Source organism: Pagrus pagrus, assembly GCF_965226575.1.
Source record: "Pagrus pagrus genome assembly, chromosome: 23".
NCBI classification, from domain to species: domain Eukaryota; kingdom Metazoa; phylum Chordata; class Actinopteri; order Spariformes; family Sparidae; genus Pagrus; species Pagrus pagrus.
In genome coordinates, this window is record NC_140205.1 from 22,261,833 (window position 1) to 22,281,605 (window position 19,773).

At 41.4% G+C, this 19,773-nt stretch overlaps 1 protein-coding gene across 2 annotated transcripts in view; it reads left to right on the forward strand.

Annotated features, from left to right (window-relative positions):
- The first annotated feature begins 1,489 nt into the window (after window positions 1-1,489).
- The window catches only part of tmem178bb (transmembrane protein 178Bb), a 139,116-nt gene continuing 120,832 nt past the window's right edge, over window positions 1,490-19,773 (forward strand). Inside the window, exons 1-2 of one of the 2 annotated variants that reach the window (XM_084346299.1) lie at window positions 1,490-2,461; window positions 2,739-3,435. In XM_084346299.1, coding sequence (XP_084202425.1) covers window positions 3,054-3,435 — 382 coding nt within the window. In that variant the 5' untranslated portion in view covers window positions 1,490-2,461; window positions 2,739-3,053. Of the gene's footprint in view, window positions 3,436-19,773 lie in introns of both variants that reach the window. The other variant, XM_084346298.1, reaches the window with a different exon arrangement.

The window sequence follows — 19,773 nt, forward strand, 5'->3', positions numbered from 1 at the left end:
ATCATATGTAGACCATTTGTCTTTGATTTGTTTATTGTGATTGTGTAGGATCTGAATATGCATTTGGTTTCAGTGACAGCTGTCTGTTCACTCTACATGGCGGCAGTAGTTGTTTTTGATTGCGTCTATTGTGTCTTTACAATGTATTAACACAAGAGGGTGCCAGATATGAAGAAACAGAAAACTGCAGCCACAGATTCCTCTGGACATTTTCAGTGTTCCCTCTCAGCAGAGGGACTGAATGACAGGCACCAGAGGAATTGAATGCGCCATGAGCACAGACTCTTGCACCACTCTTGAGGCGCCCCTGCTTGAGCAGGGTAAGCGTTCACATTTGTTTCTGCCCTTGGGTCTCGCCAGAGCAGCCGTTAAATAAACAAGCCTCCATATGTCGTTTGATTTGTAAACAGTGCTTCATTGCTGTGCACACACTTCACTGCTAAATTTCCCCATGTTAATAGTACCCACAATTCAAAAGTATCAGACAGAATGAAGAGCAGATTGATGGCTGAATTTGCTGGTCTTAGAAAGTCTGAGGGTTGTCCTGAAGATAGTGTTATGGGAAGCCTCATAAATGGGTTCGTTCATTAATGTCTCTGAGAACCTATCTTAGTCATCACACATCACCACCCTGGTTAAACAAGCGCAGAAAAGGTTCTACTTCCTACAGAAACTTAGCCATGCTACATTCTGGAGCAAGATTCTGGTTAACTTTTACAGAGGAGCGATAGAAAGCATCCTGACTGGAAACATCACAAACCGGCATCTAACCCTAACCCTTCTGTTCCATTGGAATTTTCTGGGCAATATATAGTGATTAAATCTACTCACTCAGCCTTTTGATGAATTGCATGGGGGGCAGTAAACATAGTGCACTACTTAGCAGATCTGGGGGGATTTCTGACAGCCTATTATTTAGTTTCACCTTCGGTAGATTTTTAGCAGTGCTTCCTTCTGCATCGTAATCTTTGCATTTTCTCATCACTAGCAGTAGTAGGAGTTATTGTAATAAAGGTAACTAAGGCAGTTATGGTATAGAAGTAATAATTGGATGAAGTGGTAAAATATTTGAAATAGCCTTTTAAAAGCCCTTTCTCAATCAGCCTCTTTCTGAGTTATGTAGTCCGGCATGAGCACACAATTTTCTGCCGCAATTATTTGGTTATTTCACACGTTTACTTTTTCTGAGTGATAATCATATATTTGAAGTGGGCGGGGCTTAGTTAGAAAAAGGTGACGTCAACTGCTTTCATGCACCAATCAGAGTTGTGAAAACCTTTGAATCAGAGTTTAATGACATTTCTGTCAATCAAATCTTATCAAAACCCACCTACAGAGTTGTGATGAGTTTTGTTAAAATCTTTTGAAATAACACCTTAAACATTTTTTAACCTTGATTGTTGCTTATTTAGTCATTAATATTTAATGTTATTGAGACACACATTTGAGATGTTCAGGACCTTCAAACAGTAGCAAAAGCCCTCAGAGTAGAAACCTGTCATGTCTACATTTCAACTACAACAAGAAACATCATGCCAATTTTATCTTTCATTTTATTCTATTTTTTTTCATTCATTTGCATTCATTAAAGTAATGAGTCCAATGCATTCATCTTATTATGCCCCCTATCATACCTCAAAAAGTCACACACCCCTTTCCATATGATGTTGCTTTTCTCTCCAAAAGTTTCCAATGACACAGGTTCACTACAGCAGGTCAGCACGTTCACACAGTGGCACAGTGCTGGAGGAGATGTAGGGTACAGCTTAATGGGGTGTGGCTGAAGTGGTTAGTGGACCATCAGTACCTTTTTAAAACGTGAGAATGAAATGCAAGTACACACTTAACTGCATTTTACAATATAGGTATAAGTTGCTTTGAATAGTTGCCTGGCACCAACTAAAGTTGGTCTCAGTCTTCTGGCTTGTAAGCTAGTGGTGAATTGTGACAGATGATGATTGCAGAGACTTTACTTGTTTTAATGAATTTTTTAAATAATCCCCCCAAAGTCTTATACATTGCATCGTTATCTTATTTGTGTTCAGGGAATGGACCCCCATGGCCCCACTCCAATTGTGCCCCACCAGAGTTGTGGCTCACTTGAGCCCCTGCCTATCATACTTGTTATTTTACATAAGATTCTAAATTCCTCCTGTTACTTTCCATTGACTAGACAGGCCTTTAGGATCTGAGCAAGCACTAGTAAGACACAGCAGCCGCAGTAGTATAGGATGTAAGCAGTAACAGAAGAAGGCCATAGGTAATGATTGTTCAATAATAATCATCTGATGTAGCCTCTAAGCTAACACGGTGCTCCTCCAGACAGACCGGTGTTGATTGGTCCAGGCACAGGCCGTCATCCTATCAAACGTGCTGGGGCTGCTGACTGCTCTGATCCCTCTGCTCTCTGCTGCTGCTGACGGACTGCGGTCTGCTGGGCTGGCTGTGCTTCATACATCAGGTAGGCCTACATCTGCCTCTCTGGAGGAAGCGGCTCCCGGCATTTTAGACGCATAATGGTCCTGGTTTAATACAGCATTGTTTTTGTAAATGGGCTTCGGCTAAATGCAGCCGCACGGTTCTTCTGTACAGCTTCCTTTCCCCTTTGTCCATCGTTTATTTCAGTGGGTGGGTTATGCAGTAAGGGTTTAATCTGTGTATAATATGCCTTGCTGTGTGTGCTTGACTAAAGACCAGAATGCTGTGCTGATGTGTTGTGTGCATGTCGCCCTGCTCAGGCGGATGGATGCTGAAGATCCGGGGCTGAGATGAGATAAGCGTCCTCTGTCTACGCCGAGCTGCTGCAGCGCCGAACACGCAGGAAAGACGTTGTCACTTTGCAGCCAAAAACACCGGAATACAAGGATTCAGCATTTGATTCGACCAGTGAGCCGTGTCACCGGAAAGGTTTGCTCTTCATCTGCACCGAGTTCTCCGCCTCGATAATGGTCCTGACGCTGCTCTCCAGAGGTGATGTGAGCTGAACTCGCGGGGAAGCCGCATAGGAGCTGTCCGTCTGTCGAGGTGCTGATGCGGCTGTGACAGAAGCGAGCATGGCTGCCGGGAAGTTACTGCTCTACGCCGGGCTCTCTCTTTCTCTCTGCGCCCTGGGCATGCTGGCCGTGGCGATGTGCTCCGACCACTGGTACGAGACTGACGCCAGGAGGTACAGGGACCGGTGCCGAAGCTTTTCCAGCCGCCGCAAGGACCCGGGCTTTATCTACATCCCCAACAACAGCCTGCCGCTGCGGGCCAGCCGGAGCAGCCTGCCCCGCTGGGAGGAGAAGCTGCTGCTGGCCCGGAACCGGCGGCAGCTGTTCGCCATGAGCGCCGCGGACGAGTGCAGCAGGCAGTATAACTCAACCAACATGGGGCTGTGGAGGAAATGCCATCGACTGGGCTTCGATCAAGACATCGAAGCCCTCATCCAGAAAGGTAAGAATGAGGCACAAGTCAGAAAGGCTGAAGTTGCTGCAGAAACACACACCGACACGACGGGATGTGACATTTCTCATGAGACAATCAATCAGCCTCGTCTGTGGTGATTGTCCATTTGACCAAAGGGCAAACAAGGGCATTGAGCTATGGTGTTGTGATAACAGAAGTCGATGTTTGTGCAGAGGCATGCACACCGTCATGTTGTGCTGTCAGGGCTCACGGCCTGTGGCTGCAGACGGCTGGCTGTCGTGCTATTTTGCAAAAGAGGGTGCATGTTAATTATGACGCTGAACAGCAACACATACGTGCCATCACTGTTACTGTCTGCTTTTAGCTCTCTTTTAGTTTAAGTGGTGCTTCCAACTGCAAATGACATAGGTGAATCATTGTATGGGCAGCCAACCACTCAGCATGAGAAAGAGAGAGACGGGGTTCCTCTTCTTCTTCTTCCATCAAGAGTTCAGTTATAGGTGCAGCCTACAGATTCTCTTGGTTCGTTCCACATAGGCTTTTAGTCCAGTTTCCAGAGACCCATCAATTACTTTCAGACGTATGCAGGTCTACTGTGCTAGGCTGGAGTCACCGGCAAAAATGAGCAGCTGGACCGGTTCCCTACACTCTGGACATGTGCAGTGTCATACAATGTAACAATATCCTGGTTGATCTGCTTGAAAGTATAAGGCAACTTTTTGCATCAGATTATTATGTAGCTCAAGCAAAATTAGTTTTTGTATAAAGTTTTTTTAACGTAAAAGATATTTGCAAGTAAAGTTGATTGTGGCTCAGGAGGTAGAGTGGGTCATCAGCTGATCTAAAGGTCACTAGTTCTATCCTCTTCCTGCATGTTGATGTGTTTACCCCCAAAACTTCATTTCCAGAGCTACTGTGTGTGTACGAAGTGGGACTGTGATCTACTCGGTATTTCTAAATGTGATTGTGTCATTTAGAAAGTTACCTTTACTCACATTTTCTAGATTGTGTATTTTTTGACACTGAAAGTATCAATCAAATAGTTAATTATTTACTTTGGTAAACATTTGTGTGGGTCCTCCACGGCTGGTAGTTCTCAGGGGAATGCAGTTTATCTCATATTGTATATGCTGAAATAGGCTAATACTTTGCCCACAGATTAATACTGTATTAATCCCACACAGTAAACCTAGATTTTGACACAAGCATGAAGGACCTCAGTGGCAGGCAGTAAAACATTACTCATAAGGGGTCGTCACCCTAGGGAGGGGCATGTAGTCAGGTCAATTACCAGGTCAAACACCCTACATGTGCAGGTCGCAGGCTCACAACATTTATACACTTAATGTTTTTTCCTGTTTGATATAATTGTAATGTATTTTTAGGCAGACATTTTTTGAGTTTTAACAACCCAAACAGCATTTTTTTACAATGTGAAAATCAACTTGTCGGGGCTTTGTTGGACAAACTCTGTAATTGAAAACATTTTCTAAATGACCTAACACCCTGTTTACCACCTCAATAAGCATTTTAAAAACCCTTCATTTTCTAAAATAAGCATTTAATTCAGTGGTTCATGAAGGTGGCAGTTTGATATGTGCTTGTCAGTTCATCCAATTAAAAGTCATTAAAACAACGGACACAATTCCTGTTTCCAACGTCAGGATTAATCATAAAATCAAACACAAGTGTCCACTTATGTCCCTGTAGTTGATGATACTACACAGGCATGCAGTGTGTTTAAAAGACAGGGAGGTTGAGGTTTCTCATGGAGATTACTGGTCTGAATCCAAAGCTGGAAGAGGAAAGGGTGTGTTTACTCTCTGAATGTGTGTGTGCTTGTGTGAATGTGTGTGTGTGCTGCAGATGTGCCTTCCTTTGAGAACGCCTCAATGGCCTTGATGGCCTACCATCTGCAGTAATGGGCAGCCCACAGTCAGTGTGCTCAGTGATCAGATGAATGCCTCCATAGAGGGGTCTGGTCTTTTCCAGCTCTCAGCTCCATCAGCATGGAAAAATACAGCGTGGTTTGTCATCATGATGCCTCCAACAGTAACTTCACATGGATGGGTTGATAAGGACGGAACTGTTGAGATTAACACTGTTTATCTCTGTGTGCTCTACACGTTAGTGTGATCGACTAACAGGAAGTACAGCTGCTGGATCATATGACACTGACATCTATCAGCCAACCACAACACTTACCAGCAACCAACTACTGTTAGTACCACTACTGTGACTATTAACTGCAAGAACTAGCTTACTAGCTCACTACTACTTATCTGCACCTCCACTGCTCCTGCCATTACTACTACCACTACCACTGCTGCTTCTGCTATTACAATGGCTACCACCACTGATCCTGCTACTATGGCTGCTACTACTACTGTTACTGATGCTGATACAGATATGACTACTCATACTCTCCTACTGCTTCTACTGCTACTTCTACTGCTACTACTACTACTGCTATGTCCACTTCTTCTGCTACAGCTACCATGAGTTCTCCTGATACTTACACACATCTTATATTACTGCGGCTACTAGCCTACTGCTAGTGCTACTATTGCTTCCACTAGGCTTTTTACTATGACTTCTAGTGCCAACTCCACTGCTACAGCTGCTGTTAGTGCTTCTATCATTACGTCTGCTCCCCTACTACTGCCACTGCTAGGGCTACTGCTGCCACTACCACTGCTGCTACTGCTACTGCCTTTGCTACTACAACTGCTACTCCTTCTCCTCCTACTACCAGTGCTAATACTCCTACTGCTAATACTACAACTGCTGCTACTGTATTACACCTTTTCCACTGGTCAAAAATCCCACTTAACCCCACTAAGATCGGGCTTTTGTGTGCAATGGGAATGTGTAAACTCTGCATTTACACCTGGGTCAATTGACTCTGCAGTAGACACAAGTTTTTATTACTCCGGCTCGGCTTCGATCTAAATGTAAGGTGAACACGCTAAATTCCGGTGTGAACATGATGCTGCTTTATCAACATCCGGTGGTGGCACGTAAATAAGGAAGGAATTTGGGATGTGGTCTATTAAGGACATTTACTGGACACAGTGTTGGAGGCACATTCATTGCTATGAAAGCTGCTCAGTGGTGTTTTGAAGCCAAAAAAGCTCGACGTCTCGGCTATGAAAATACCTGCCCACCGAACCGGCTAACTTCTGGTTTAGCATCCGGCTAACTTGAAGGGGGATAAAAAAATGTAATCGTGCGGCCCATTTAGACTTTCCAAATGTTATTGGACTGAATGGCTCAAGTTCTGATAGTGAAACGAGTCATTTTTTGGAGGTTGTGACGCTCAAAAGAATTTATCCACCGTTTTACAGGCGCTTCTTTTCTCAATGGGTCCGTTGTTTTTTCTCTTCTGATACAACTGGTTCCGGTGCATTCGTGATGTGAAATGTGACGTCAGTGACGTTCAACATAACACTTCAGATAAAAATCACAGACCGGCTGTCTTGCCTGTGGGAAGTGGGAATGGGGTTAATAGTTGATTTAAAGAGGGTCAACCTGCGTTTAAAAATCCTGTGTAAACCCGTTAATTTTGGTGGAAAAGCAATATTACTAACCTACTGCAACTGCTCCTGCTACTGATATATTACTACTCCTTTACTCTGTTGCTACTGCTGAAATTGCCATTGCCACTTCTGTTACCGCCACATCTACTGCTACTACAGCTACCATGAGTCACTAATACTATAGCTACTCTTACTATTGTGACTAGCCTACTGCTAGTGCTACTATGATTGTTGTTTTTATTACTCTTGTTAATACTTCTAGTGCCACTTCTCCAACTGCTGTTACTGCTCCTGTCATCCCCTCTACTCCCCTGCTACTGCCATTACCACTGCAAGTGCTGCTGCTACTGCTACTAATACTAGGGACTTTAAACAGCTACGCTTGAGGGAATGGCTATGGCGTTTGAGAAACGAAAAGATCTACACTGCGCATGCATGATTCTATCTCGACACCCTCCTGAGGTTGTAGTGCAACGGTCTACTATGGGAGAACGTCTGGTTTGCTGTACCTATGAGTATGTCAAAAAGTGTTAGAAGGTACTGTAGTTGTAGAAGCAGCTGTTGTAACAGTTAAATGTTGCTTAGTGACATTCGTTTTCCAATAGCATGGCAGCCTGTTAGAATGTTTGGTGGATGGCGTAGCGGTCCCTCTACCCTCACTGCTTCAAGTCCCTACTACTAGGCTACTACCACTACTACGCTCAGATTCCACAGGATACATCAGCATCACGTTCCGTCCGCGACACAGTTGCCGGAGCCTATTCCAACCAATTGATTGATCAAAGAATCTGTTGTTTCCATGCTTCTCATTCAATGTCTATGTAAGCAGCTGTGCATAACATTCTGGTAGCACTGTGTTGTGTTTCCAGAAACGGGGCATCATGTTGCCCGTTCTTCATTTAGATAAAGTTGAGCTCTAGGCTACTTCATGCAAATCGGGAGCGTCCAGCACAAGTCGCACCTCTCGAAACTCCTGTAAAACTATAAAAACTAACTGTTAAGGGAAAATAAAGACAGCATGTCTATTTTCAACGGAGGCGGACACAACTGCTGTCACAACACTTTTGTGAGACTAGCGGTGCATTTGGAGACCTTTGACGGAGGACCTTGGTATTTTCAAAATCCTGGCTACAGCCCTGCTAGTCATCAGGGCATGTTTGATGTAAATCAAGTATGCCATGGACCTTGTATTAACACTATACAGGGGTTAAATAGAAAAAAAAATTCCTTGGAATTTACAGTTGCTTTCACCAACAAATAAAGTTAAGCTCTGTGTCCTGTTTGCTGTTAACACGCGTTGTAGAATTCTCATTTATTAGGGATTTTGGGAGGTCAAAGATTAGAGCAGAGCATCACAAAGCCTTCCCTCCACATGCTGTTTCACTTTTATTCCATTTTAATCTCCAAATTCAAATCACAGGCATAGTCTATACTAGATGATTATAATAATAATAATTCCACTAAATGGCCTCGTGTTGCTGTTTCATAATGACTCCACATTCCCCTGTGTACTTTTATGACACATGAACCTTGTGAATGACAGCATTCATACTATCAGCCACATATCTAAACCCCGATGAGCCATTTCCTATCCATTTGAATATGATTATGCTGTTTTTGTTATAGATATAAACATGATAATTGTTATTCTACCAGGAATGAATCATCTCTGCTCATGTTCTCTTTGGCATAGGCACTAAAGACACTTCACTTGTTAGTATTTGGCCAGATAAGCAATATACATTCATCTTCAAGGCACCTTCCATAACCACAAGCTGCATCAGTACGCAAATAATAAACATCCCTCGCATGTAAAATTTAACTTGAAAACTGTTCTTTTAGACCCCTTGACTTGACTCATAAAAGTGGAAGATAAAATGTACAATAGGATGAATAAAATATATACTTTATGAAGTAAACTGCTACATTTAGCAGTTCCTTCTCATCAGGCTAGTGCTATAAGAATAAATATAATAGAAAACATCAAGATATATTGTATATGTGCTGCCGTCTCCTGGCACGCCACGTCTCCACTAGTGGTGGCTGTATTTTAAACCGATTGGGAATTTTGAGTTTGTGCTGAAGAAGCTCAACTGTAGCAGACTGAGTTAAATATGTGTAGTCAGGAGTTATAAGTTTGTTTCCAGAGCATATAAAATACTTTACATGCCTGCAAATATGAGCACACACATTGTTTTATGTGAGGTATGTGAAATGAAAAGGATAATTTGTAAATATATTTTTATCGCTGTTGCTATGCTAACCTCGGTTAGCGCATTAATTGGAATTCCCATTATGTGTTAGCATGGAACTAGCAGGCCACGCACTTGTTATACTTGTCCTTGTTTTTATAAAATTGATCTGGGAATCAAAGAATGTAGACTGTAATATGGCCTTGTTGATAGTATGCAGTTCACATACTATTGGTTCATACTGATGTTTCAGACATGTTAAAATCAATAAATAGTAACTGTGACCAGCAAGTAGACATAGATGGAATTAATCTGTTGTACCACATCGGTATGAACCCAAAACAAAGAGATGTCTCTGTGATCTGACTGCAGTAAATGGATCAAAAGGACACTGAAATAACAACATCATAATGCCGTCTTGTAAAAAGCCTGAATTCATGCTGCGTCAGGTCTGTAGGTTAGACGACTAGAAAAAAACTTGTTCCCTCAAGCTCCTCCTCAGCTCAAGCTTTCCAGCTCCTTTTTTCCCGTGTCTGTACAGGTAGATGTGCTATCCTATTGTGCAGCTCTGACTGTCCACAAATGCCCACGATAAGTGATTCATTTCCTCTCGTCCATTGCTGTTCATGAATGTCTGGATATCAGTGACGTCAACGTCATGACATCGGTGTGAAAGTCAATGCTGATAGGCTTTCATGACACACCATCATGCGAAATTTCACTTTAGTTCAATATTTTCAACTCACGCGAATGCATGAATGATGTGTTTGTGATCTAGACACACAAATAATTTGCCTCTCGTTGGTCTGTAGCACCATAAGCCTAGCTCTAAAGCTTCCTACTGCACAATGTTTTTCAAAATGCAACAGGGCACTACACAAAATATTATAGGAAATCTCCAAAGGAAACCTAATATTCAGACTGCATTTTCTCTTGTTAGAGTGATTTTGTCATCAAACTTATTTGAATTGCTTTCTGAGAGGCTTGTGCTAATGACAGCGTGTGATTGCAACATTAACAGTTCCCTCCATGTCTGAGCTGTAATGTTAGCTTGCTTAGTTAGCTGACCTCTTGTACATGAGTAGATCCATGTGTCCTTCTGAATGGTAATATGATTGGTGGGTGTGAGTCTGTTGATTACCTTGAGTAATCAGGTCTTGAATTCTGCAAAGAGACATTGTTGTTGAGCTGTTCAAATGTACTTTTTCTTATTCAAGAGAGGGCAGCCATCTCTAAATCCAATATAGCCAAAACTCCACAACTCAGACCAAAACTATCTAGATGAATAAATAGATAAGACGAACATTTTTATTTATTTTTTATTTAATTTTATATTTATTTTTAATTTTGGGGTGAACTTTGCCTTTAATAAACATTTAACATTCAACATTAGGCTTACTGTAGTCATGCATGTGGAGCTTTATTATGTAGGAAAAAAATAATACAAATACATCTATAATAAATCAGATCAGATAGATATTTAAAGATTTAAGGATAAAGACTGTGACTGGGATTGGAATAAATACGAGTTTGCAACATTTACACATAGTGTCAGGGATTTTTGTGGTAACCCTCTCCTCAAAATAGGTCACTGCCATACCAGCATCTAATTGTTGATGTTCATTGGTGTACAGTTCATGTTGGTAATCCAACAGTTTCTGGCATATATAAGGTTGGTTTCTGATTCCGTTACTGTGCAGGATATGTGACCTCCTGCTCCTCCTCTGTCTGTCACATGGGAAACATCCTGGAGAAAGATAAAAAGCAGAGAGACATCGCAAAGTCGTTTGGGACAGAGAATGAGAAGAAAGAGAAAAAAGAAGAAGGGAAAGCATAGGACAGCTGTAGAGACGAGGATGTTAGAGCGGAAAGGATTACAGAGAGGAGCAGGGGGGTGGGTGATTGAGGTGAGCTCTCCTCATCTTGCGCCATCTGTTGTCTCTCTGTGAGGAAACGGCTTTTCAGGTCCTGATCAAGACATTCACAGTCCTGTCCAAGCAGAAAGAGCAGGGAGAGGCCCAGATTGGATTACCCCGCTCCCCAGGGGCCCCGTATCATGGGGAGGGCTAAATTAGACAATACGGGAGGCTAAAGGTGCCTCATAGGTTCCCTGTCAATGAGCCTGCTGGCAAGGCTGCTCATATAATAGACACATGGAAGTGGGTGAGGGCAGGAATCTTGTTTTACTGGCTGGTGGATGATTAAAAGGAGAAGCTAGCTGGCAGTCGATCATCTGCCTTTTAGATTTAATTATAGTGACAATAAAACAAAAAGGCCTCTTTTTTAAACTTTCTGTCTACTAATTGTCTGTATTGTGATGTAGACTATTCATATTAGAGGCCATCGTGGTCTTTTGGAAGTTGTATCCTGTTGTAGTGGTTCATTTTCTTCCTTTGATCAGCCTCAAATAAATGTAAATAAATAACCACTTGCATGCTTGTAGGAATCAAACACTGAGACACAAAGAATGAAACTCCCTACTTTGTCTGTACAAAGTAGTTTATTCTTCAGATTGCAGAAAATTACGATACAAGTCTGGAATACGAAGGGTTTGGTAAGACTGCAAGGCAACAATATTTCTCCAGGTATTCAATTAAAACCTCTCATAGTACGCTGCTCCTCATGGACTGAGATATGTCTGATTGGTTATGAATTATACACATGATTATATGCCATTACACGTTTACCCACTTTAAGGTATTATCACACAAGGAAACTATCTGATGCGGAGTCATGATACACACCTGTCGGCCTGAACCTTTAGCCTAGAGTCTTGCTAGAGACGCCCTCCGGACATACAGATACGATTCTTGAGAACAGAACTTTACTGTTTCTTGCAGGCCCTACACAGCAAAATGACCCTGATTCCCACCATGTTCATGGGTTGCTTTCTGATCATAATATGTTCTCTTTAATTAAAATAAACTCATTTGGGATATACAATAGATGATGTAGAATTCTGTACAGTTTCCATTGACAAAACCTACAGTTTGTTATTTTTTAATTTTATTTGTACCATGCCAAACATTTGGAATGGCAGACATCACAAATTCCAACACATCCGCATACCTTAACGACTGAACAGGTTGATTGTCAGTAAATTCCAACACAATGCTGTTCCCATAACAACATGACCATTGCCGCTGACCAGTGTCGGGTGTACCAGACCTTCGTCATACACTTAATGTTTGGTAAGGTTCAGGCTAATGTAATCTTACATCACGTATGTACTTTACCTATGTAACTTCATAATAACATTGTCATGTACGTGATATCACTTTACTACAGTAGTAGTAGCTAAAACAGTGGTCTCCTAGTGGAAAGTTCTGTGTTTTAACTAACCATCCACCTCCCTATGCGGACCTCCCAACTTCGCCTGACTTCCTTCTTTGCTGCCGTAATAATTACTACAACCACTAGGGGCCGCTGCCTAACAAGAAACGTCAATATAAGTTGTAATAAGCTACTTGCACAGGCAACCTTTAAGGTTTTGTCAGGGAAGAAGAATGTGTTACATAAAAAGATATTATTCCTTGCTCAACTGCTGTTTTTTTTAACCCCTTTTGCTTTACTAGCCAAGTCAGCTAAGTCTGACAATGTTATAGGAGTACTTTTTGAAGTATTTTTATTTATTGGATAGTGTAATGTAAGACATCAAGGAAGGTGGAGAAAAAGGCATGACATTCGAAGGTGAATCCCAGACTTGTTTGGAGATGTTGTGTTCATGTCACTGTTTCTTGTCCTGTGGTCAGGGAACCATCTGTCTTGATATTGCAGGGAGTCATTTCAAAAAAATAATTATGTGTGCAGGTCTTTGGCATCCACGCATGCAGTTAGCTAAGACTTCTTGTCAGATCAAAGCTTCCACACCGAGCCATTTGCTCTTTGCTGGCACCTGTTGGGTGGTGGTGTGTTACTCAGCTATTGGTAGAATGGTGGGAAAATGCACCCAGCAGCCTCCTAACTCTTGGAATTAAGAGTAGCAAACTGCACATGTTCATCTTATACATGAGTCAATGGGCATATATTTTTGCGACCTGGGCTGAAAATACGCCACCTATCACTTACTTTAGACGACACAGAACATTTTAATCTACGTTGCATATTATACATTCAACTCACTAACTATATAAAATTTGCTCATTAAAAAAGGACGTTGTCTTCCCCTCTGTCTTTGTCAGTTCGTCTGTTCTGTTTCGCCCTTGTGTTCCTGTGTCTCCCCGTTCCGTCTTTCTGTCGTGTGTTTCCGGCTTTTGTTTTTGATTCCTCTCCTTATTCCTGGTTTGTACTTTGCTTTTTTGGTTTGTACTCTGTTTAGCTTTTGTGTTTGGACTTTGTATTTTGTATTTTATGGACTTTGGTTAACAGCTTTATTTAATAAGGCTCGCCTTTTTTCTGTCACCTGCCTGCCTGTGTCTTTTGCGTCTGGGTCCCTTTTGTTTAACCATGACAAAAAGTGTCCAATCACGACGCAGAATTCATTCCCTTTCAGAAGCCAGATTGTAAAGCAGAAGTATTAGAAGTATGAGAGGTTATTTCTGTGTGAGATGGTTTGTTGTGGCCACAGCAGCAGACATGGGGCTTCACTTGTCTTCCTGGAAACAGTTAAATTATTCAGACACATGCGGTAGCACTCCCTGCTCATTAGTGCCCCTGCAGTCTACAGCCCAGCTGAGGAGACTGACTGTCTGTCTGCTAGCTGCTATTACAGTTCAACAATTTACACCCCAAGACTAATGAAACACGGACACAGTACAATCCAGACTGTATTTTCACCATGGTACCATTATGTCATCCAGCCAAATATGACTGAAAAGATTTTTGAATGAATGAATTCATGTCATAATGGTATTTGGGCATCAGGAGCAGTTTGGCTTTCATTCTAACAAGCTAACGCCCCCTTTTCTTCAACCTGGTTCAGTTGGATCTGAAAATGTAGCTTTTCTTCAGTGACTGATGACATCCTGATCAACTGGTGTAGCAAAATTTCATTTCAGAATGATTCCTTTTATATGTGTGTTAGTTGTTTTCACGTCATTTTTTTTTTTTACATGAGTGGTGTTAAAAGATCAGGTGAATTCTGGTGTGTTTGTTTGTAAGGTGACAGAAGAATCTATTGATCACTATGTCTGACAAGGCGGGTGTTCAAAGTGTTAGTATAATGCATGCCTGCAAGCGGATTACCTTATCTTCTGTTGCCACTGCAGGTTATTCATTATTGGACCAAGTTGTCCAATAATATATAGAAACCAAGTCCCCAGAGTTCCCAGCAAGGTTTGAGTATACCTTTCATCTGAAAGACTTTGGTTCATGATTCAATTAAGAATTGATTCTGATTCAATAAATAGGGAAATGGTGATTAGTTTGGAGCTCTTACTCCACTGTGAAAGTGTCATTTACTTTACATCACTGTCTAAGTATCTTTTGTAAAACAGAAGTTGGTATCCGTGTTCTGGAGAAATGGGAGTGGGTGGAGAGGTAGAATCTCCTTCCAAAGGCCTTTCTTTGTGAAAGAGCTGTTGTTTTGAGCGACTGCCATATTGAAAGCCCACATGAGTCACCAGTTGATGTCAGACTCCGGTATTTACATTTTTGGTCAGCTAACTTGGACCAATTTGTAAATGTACTGTAGATGACCTATTGTGAAAAGTGGACAAAAGTTCAGAAGATGTATTTGCCAGTAATTCTCTAAATCTCGTACTGATTAGTAGTGATTTGAGGTAAATGACTTGGCTGGATAGCTAGCTAGTCTTGTTGATAAGATCCTGTCAAATATATTGACTGTTAGTGAATCTTATCAGCATAATGTTAGCTCTGCTCATGGAACCTCTACTTCTATGAGCAGAGCAGACTAGAAATATCCCTTGTTGCTAAGTTGTATCTAAGGTTTGTCCCATATACAGTACTGGAGTAGCTTATGTCAATTGCATTAGAACTTTATGGGATTGTAATGGTTGCTCCAGCTATAAGTGAAACTCTCAAATTTTGCCATGTGACAAACCTTTGATTTTGGTCACAAAATGCAAAAAAGGCAAGTTATTATGGTTTAAGTGGGAAAACGCCCTTCAATGTGTCCATGATCAGAAAATTAATGGACTCTGCGGTGGTTCTGGCCTTCATGTCGTCCGTTAATTCCTGATAATGGACACCTCGTTGGCCATTATCATTATCCCTTACTTAATATCTCTAAGAATAGAAAAATCTTGCCTGAGAGTAGCTAAATCATTAGTATGCTCTTCACTGAGTCCAGCACATTTGCATTATGTGGCCTTTTGTTTTCTCTAACTTCTGTTCCAAAACAGATTGCATAAAGTATATGGTCATTTATGAAATATGAGAAAGTCTTTCAAAGTAAAAGGAAGATGTACCAACATGCATGGTGTATGATGACAGCAGCTGATGCAGTGGGTGCATTTGATTCCCATTTTAACGTCTGTTTGCAAAGGCCAGAGTCAGAGAGCAGCTCTGGCTTGGAGACTTACTCATCATGAAGTCAGTCTGACTCCGATAACCACAGGCACAGTAGATGGAGAGAGTCAGAGAGAAAGAGAGAGATTAGGGGGAAGAGGCATGATGTAGTTTGTTTCCACACAGCCATGCAGCCAACATAAATGCTTGATGACCTCATGCTTTCTCCCACAGACCGGCCATGGCAGTCGTACACCCATAGCTCCACTCAGAGCCTGTGCAGCCTCAAGACAGCAACCATTTATAGTTGATGCATGTGCACACTAACACACACAAGACACATAATATCTACTTAGATGGGTATATTGTACACACCACAAACATTACACATGTACAAAGAACATTATTTATTCACCATAAATAATAAATGATGCACTCAGTGCACCTCTTCTCTGAAATGGTTTCCTGACACACAGTGGGCATGGATATGATACACACACATATATGAAAAGGATGCTGCTGATTCTCTGCTCTTTCTCCATTGCATTAGGAGGCTTTGAATTAAAATTGACAACTTTTCAGTAGGCTTGCTAGAATGAAAAGTGATGTGTAAACTGGACTTAGTATGATACTCTGTTTTCTATCTCACTAAAATAAAAAGCAACAACAATGACATAAACACAAGAAGAACACAAAACACAGAATTTGAACCAATTCAACACAAGATGTCTTAATGATCGGCCAACTTTTCCATGAACTTTAACAACTGCACATATTGGAAATCAAGTTACAGATATAACAAGCCTTAATTTGAACTCGATTCTAGTGCCTGCACTGGTATGTTTTGCTTATTGTAATATCATTTCTTGGAGTAACTTCAAATACTTGATATCCTAATATGCTAATTTTTATGAACACAACATTTTAAAAGTTTCATCTGCAATAAAAATATTTCCCCAGCACCTACATTGTTATTTTTGCTTATTGTGATGTCATTTCTTGGAGTATCTTCAAATGTTCAATATGCTACAAACTAGAGAGCATCTTGGGATGGGATCACACGTCAACATGTTTATGTTCCGACCCATCAGTACTAAGTAGTCATGACAGCATTATTAAATGAACACTTATGGGTGGGATCACACTTATCTTCAAACTTGGTCACCATTTTTATCTCAGCTACAGCTGTAAAGTTTTGTGAGATAACTGTGATGCTGAAATTAAGCAGACTGACCAAAAGACTGTATGGGAGTTGAAAGGATCTACCATTCAACTTTGTGTTTCCTGAGTCTGATTCCTAAAGTCAGGGTATCTGCTGAGGCATTGGATTGAAATCACAACGGCTTACCCTTTTTTTGCGTGCAAAGTAATATTTGGCTAGATGTCCAAAGCAAAGGACATGGGCTGACCAAAATCTGTGGGATTCAACTTCTGGGGAGCATCAGTTAGCTTTACAATCATCAGACTTCCAATTCCATTCTCACTTCATTTAGCCATGATCACAATCTTCCCTCAATCTTAACCAAGCCGTTTTTGGACCTAAATCTGATCCAACCTGAAGCACATGGTGGCAGACCAGGAAAGGGACACATGTATTATTCACATTTGATGGTTTTGTCAGGCACTGACAAATAACATTTTGACCTCTAACCTGGTAATGTGTTCACTTTGTGAGTCTCTGTGTGCCACAATGTGGTCCTGGAGATAACTTTTCATCTTATCCGGGAAATGCCCTCTGGCATGCAGGAAGTGCTTCTTTAGTTGGATTGAATAAAGGAGCTGGCTAGTATCATAAATAACAATAGATATAATTAAAAAGTGAAAGAAGAGAGCAACAAGCACTGAAACTCAAATTTTAATATCACAAAAAAATGGAAACCAAGAAAGAAAAAATATAAAAGGAAGTAAGCACTTTCTCAGTGTGTTGGCAGGTGAATATTCCTGAGTAATGTTGTTTATGTGCAAGACTTAGTGATTCTGGTCCATAGAAATGTCATGAGAGCTGTGGGTGGTGACACACAGCATACTTACGTGCATACATCAACCCTTTTAAACCGTTTTAGTGACTTCACTAACCCACACTGCCTGGCAGTGTCATGGCAGTGTGACATCTCCATGGAAACAAAGGTATCCTGCCTGATTGGCAGTCAGAGGCTTTAAGGAGATGAGTGGACTGGAACACGAGCCACACATGTGACTCAGTGAGGTGGCATGAACCCCCTCACTCACTCCCCCTCACTTCGGAGGATGAATTAGTTTTGCCTCTGACATTTAGACTCCATAGATTTACTCATTCTGCACCTGTGGATGTTGTGGATGAAGTTTTATGAACAGCTTGTGGATCACCTCTGGTCACAGGCCTCAGATTTTTGACACGGTGGAGGCTTTGCAATGGCTAAGTGGTGCCTTTGCCTTTGCTATACCATGATGTGTTCTGGTCGAAGGGTGTCAGTAACAGGTTAACAAGCATCACTTAACCACAGGTGGGGGTCACACGACCTCACTCTCATATGTTATTATGAGAGCTTTGCTATCTTGAGATAATTGATTGATTCACTTGTGATCTTGTGATAACAGCAGTAAAAAAATTATTTCAAGCAAGGTCTTTCCTGGCTTCTGTATATTCAGTTTATCTTCCACAGCATTATATTTGAAGTGGGTCCAAATGTAGACCTGCTTTACGAACCAAGCAGTATATCATGGATTTTTCCATTGAAATCATAGGGTGTAGCTTGCTCCAGGGTTTAGCATTGTGAGCAAAGTCTCCGGGAAGATGATTCGGGTGCGCTGTTACGACTGTCACCAAAGGAAGGGAAATGTGCAGCTTTTCCTCATCAACGAAAATAAAAATAGATTTCGTTATAGTTTCATTTTTAAATTACATTTTAGTAAAAGCCAGTCTGCGATGCCAGTGGTCATGATACCGGTATCCTGGGGTATTTAAAAATAGCAATGGTGTCCCTTTCATTACGTTAATGAAAAAAATTCTGCTGTGCATTGTGCGCAAACAGCTATACAATAAATGCCCACAGGTGCTTAGTGTTGGTGCTAATACCTGGGACTGTGACCTGTAGTTTCCTCAGTAAACACACTGCTCTATCTTATATATACTTCATGGCATCTGACTACGATGCCTCCTGGGCGCATTCCTTTGGAGGTTTTCTGAGCATGACAAACTGGGGGGAGACCCTGAGGCAGACGCAGAACTCACTGGAGGGATTACATATCATTCCTGGCCTGGAAATTCTTTGTGACCTCCCAGGAGGAGCTGGAGGAGAGGGATGTCTGGAATACCCTGAATAGCTTGCTACCACTATGACCTGACTATGAATAAGCAGAAAATGCATGGATGAATACATTTTAGTCACCCTTTTTTGTCAACGATATTGTATAAAGACTAAGTCACAGTTATTACCTGCACCAAGGAGGTTAGGTTTTCATCCGTGACGGTTGTTTATTTGTTCGTTAGTTGGTTGGTTGGTTTGTCAGCAGGATTGCACAAATCTACTGAACAGATTTCCATGAAACTTGGAAGGAGGAACAGACCTATTAACTTTTTGTGCGGATCCGTAGAAATGGACCGATCCAGGAATCATTTTCTTCTCTGCAATATAGGACCTTTCTCCACATTTGTGTTAATTTCTCAGTGAATAATGCATTGATCTTGATGAAAATACTCAGATGGAGATTGGTATCTATGAGTGCGTACATTTTGATGCAGATCCTAATAAAAATGTGTTATTCTTCCACAACACAATGGAAATTATGATTCCATCTGCATTGTTTTATTGTCAGAGTGGTTGGCTGTCCCAGACTTGGTGATCTTAAATTATTGTGAAACTGTTATGGGTGATACAGGTTTATCTAGTTTAATATTTGACTAAGCTTTATTTGCATTAAAGGCAGCTGTTGGTCAATGGTGGAGGTATGCGCTCTACTGAGTGCTATTCTAGTTTAATGAATGTTTTTTTCTCCTTAATGTCTCATCTTCATCATAGATCAAAGGCTACAGTGCAGTTCATACAACAGACTGTCTGGTCTATAATACCACTGAGACTTCCCGAAGCATTTAGGATGAAAACTGTGTTTGATTTCACATCAGTGGACAATTCCATTCTGTAGAAGGTAGCTCTCTCTCCTGTGGCGCCTCTCCAGCCCCCGTTTAATCAACGGCTTATCAAGTCAGGAGAGTGCTGTGGGCCTGTAGGAAGCCTGCATCAATCAGA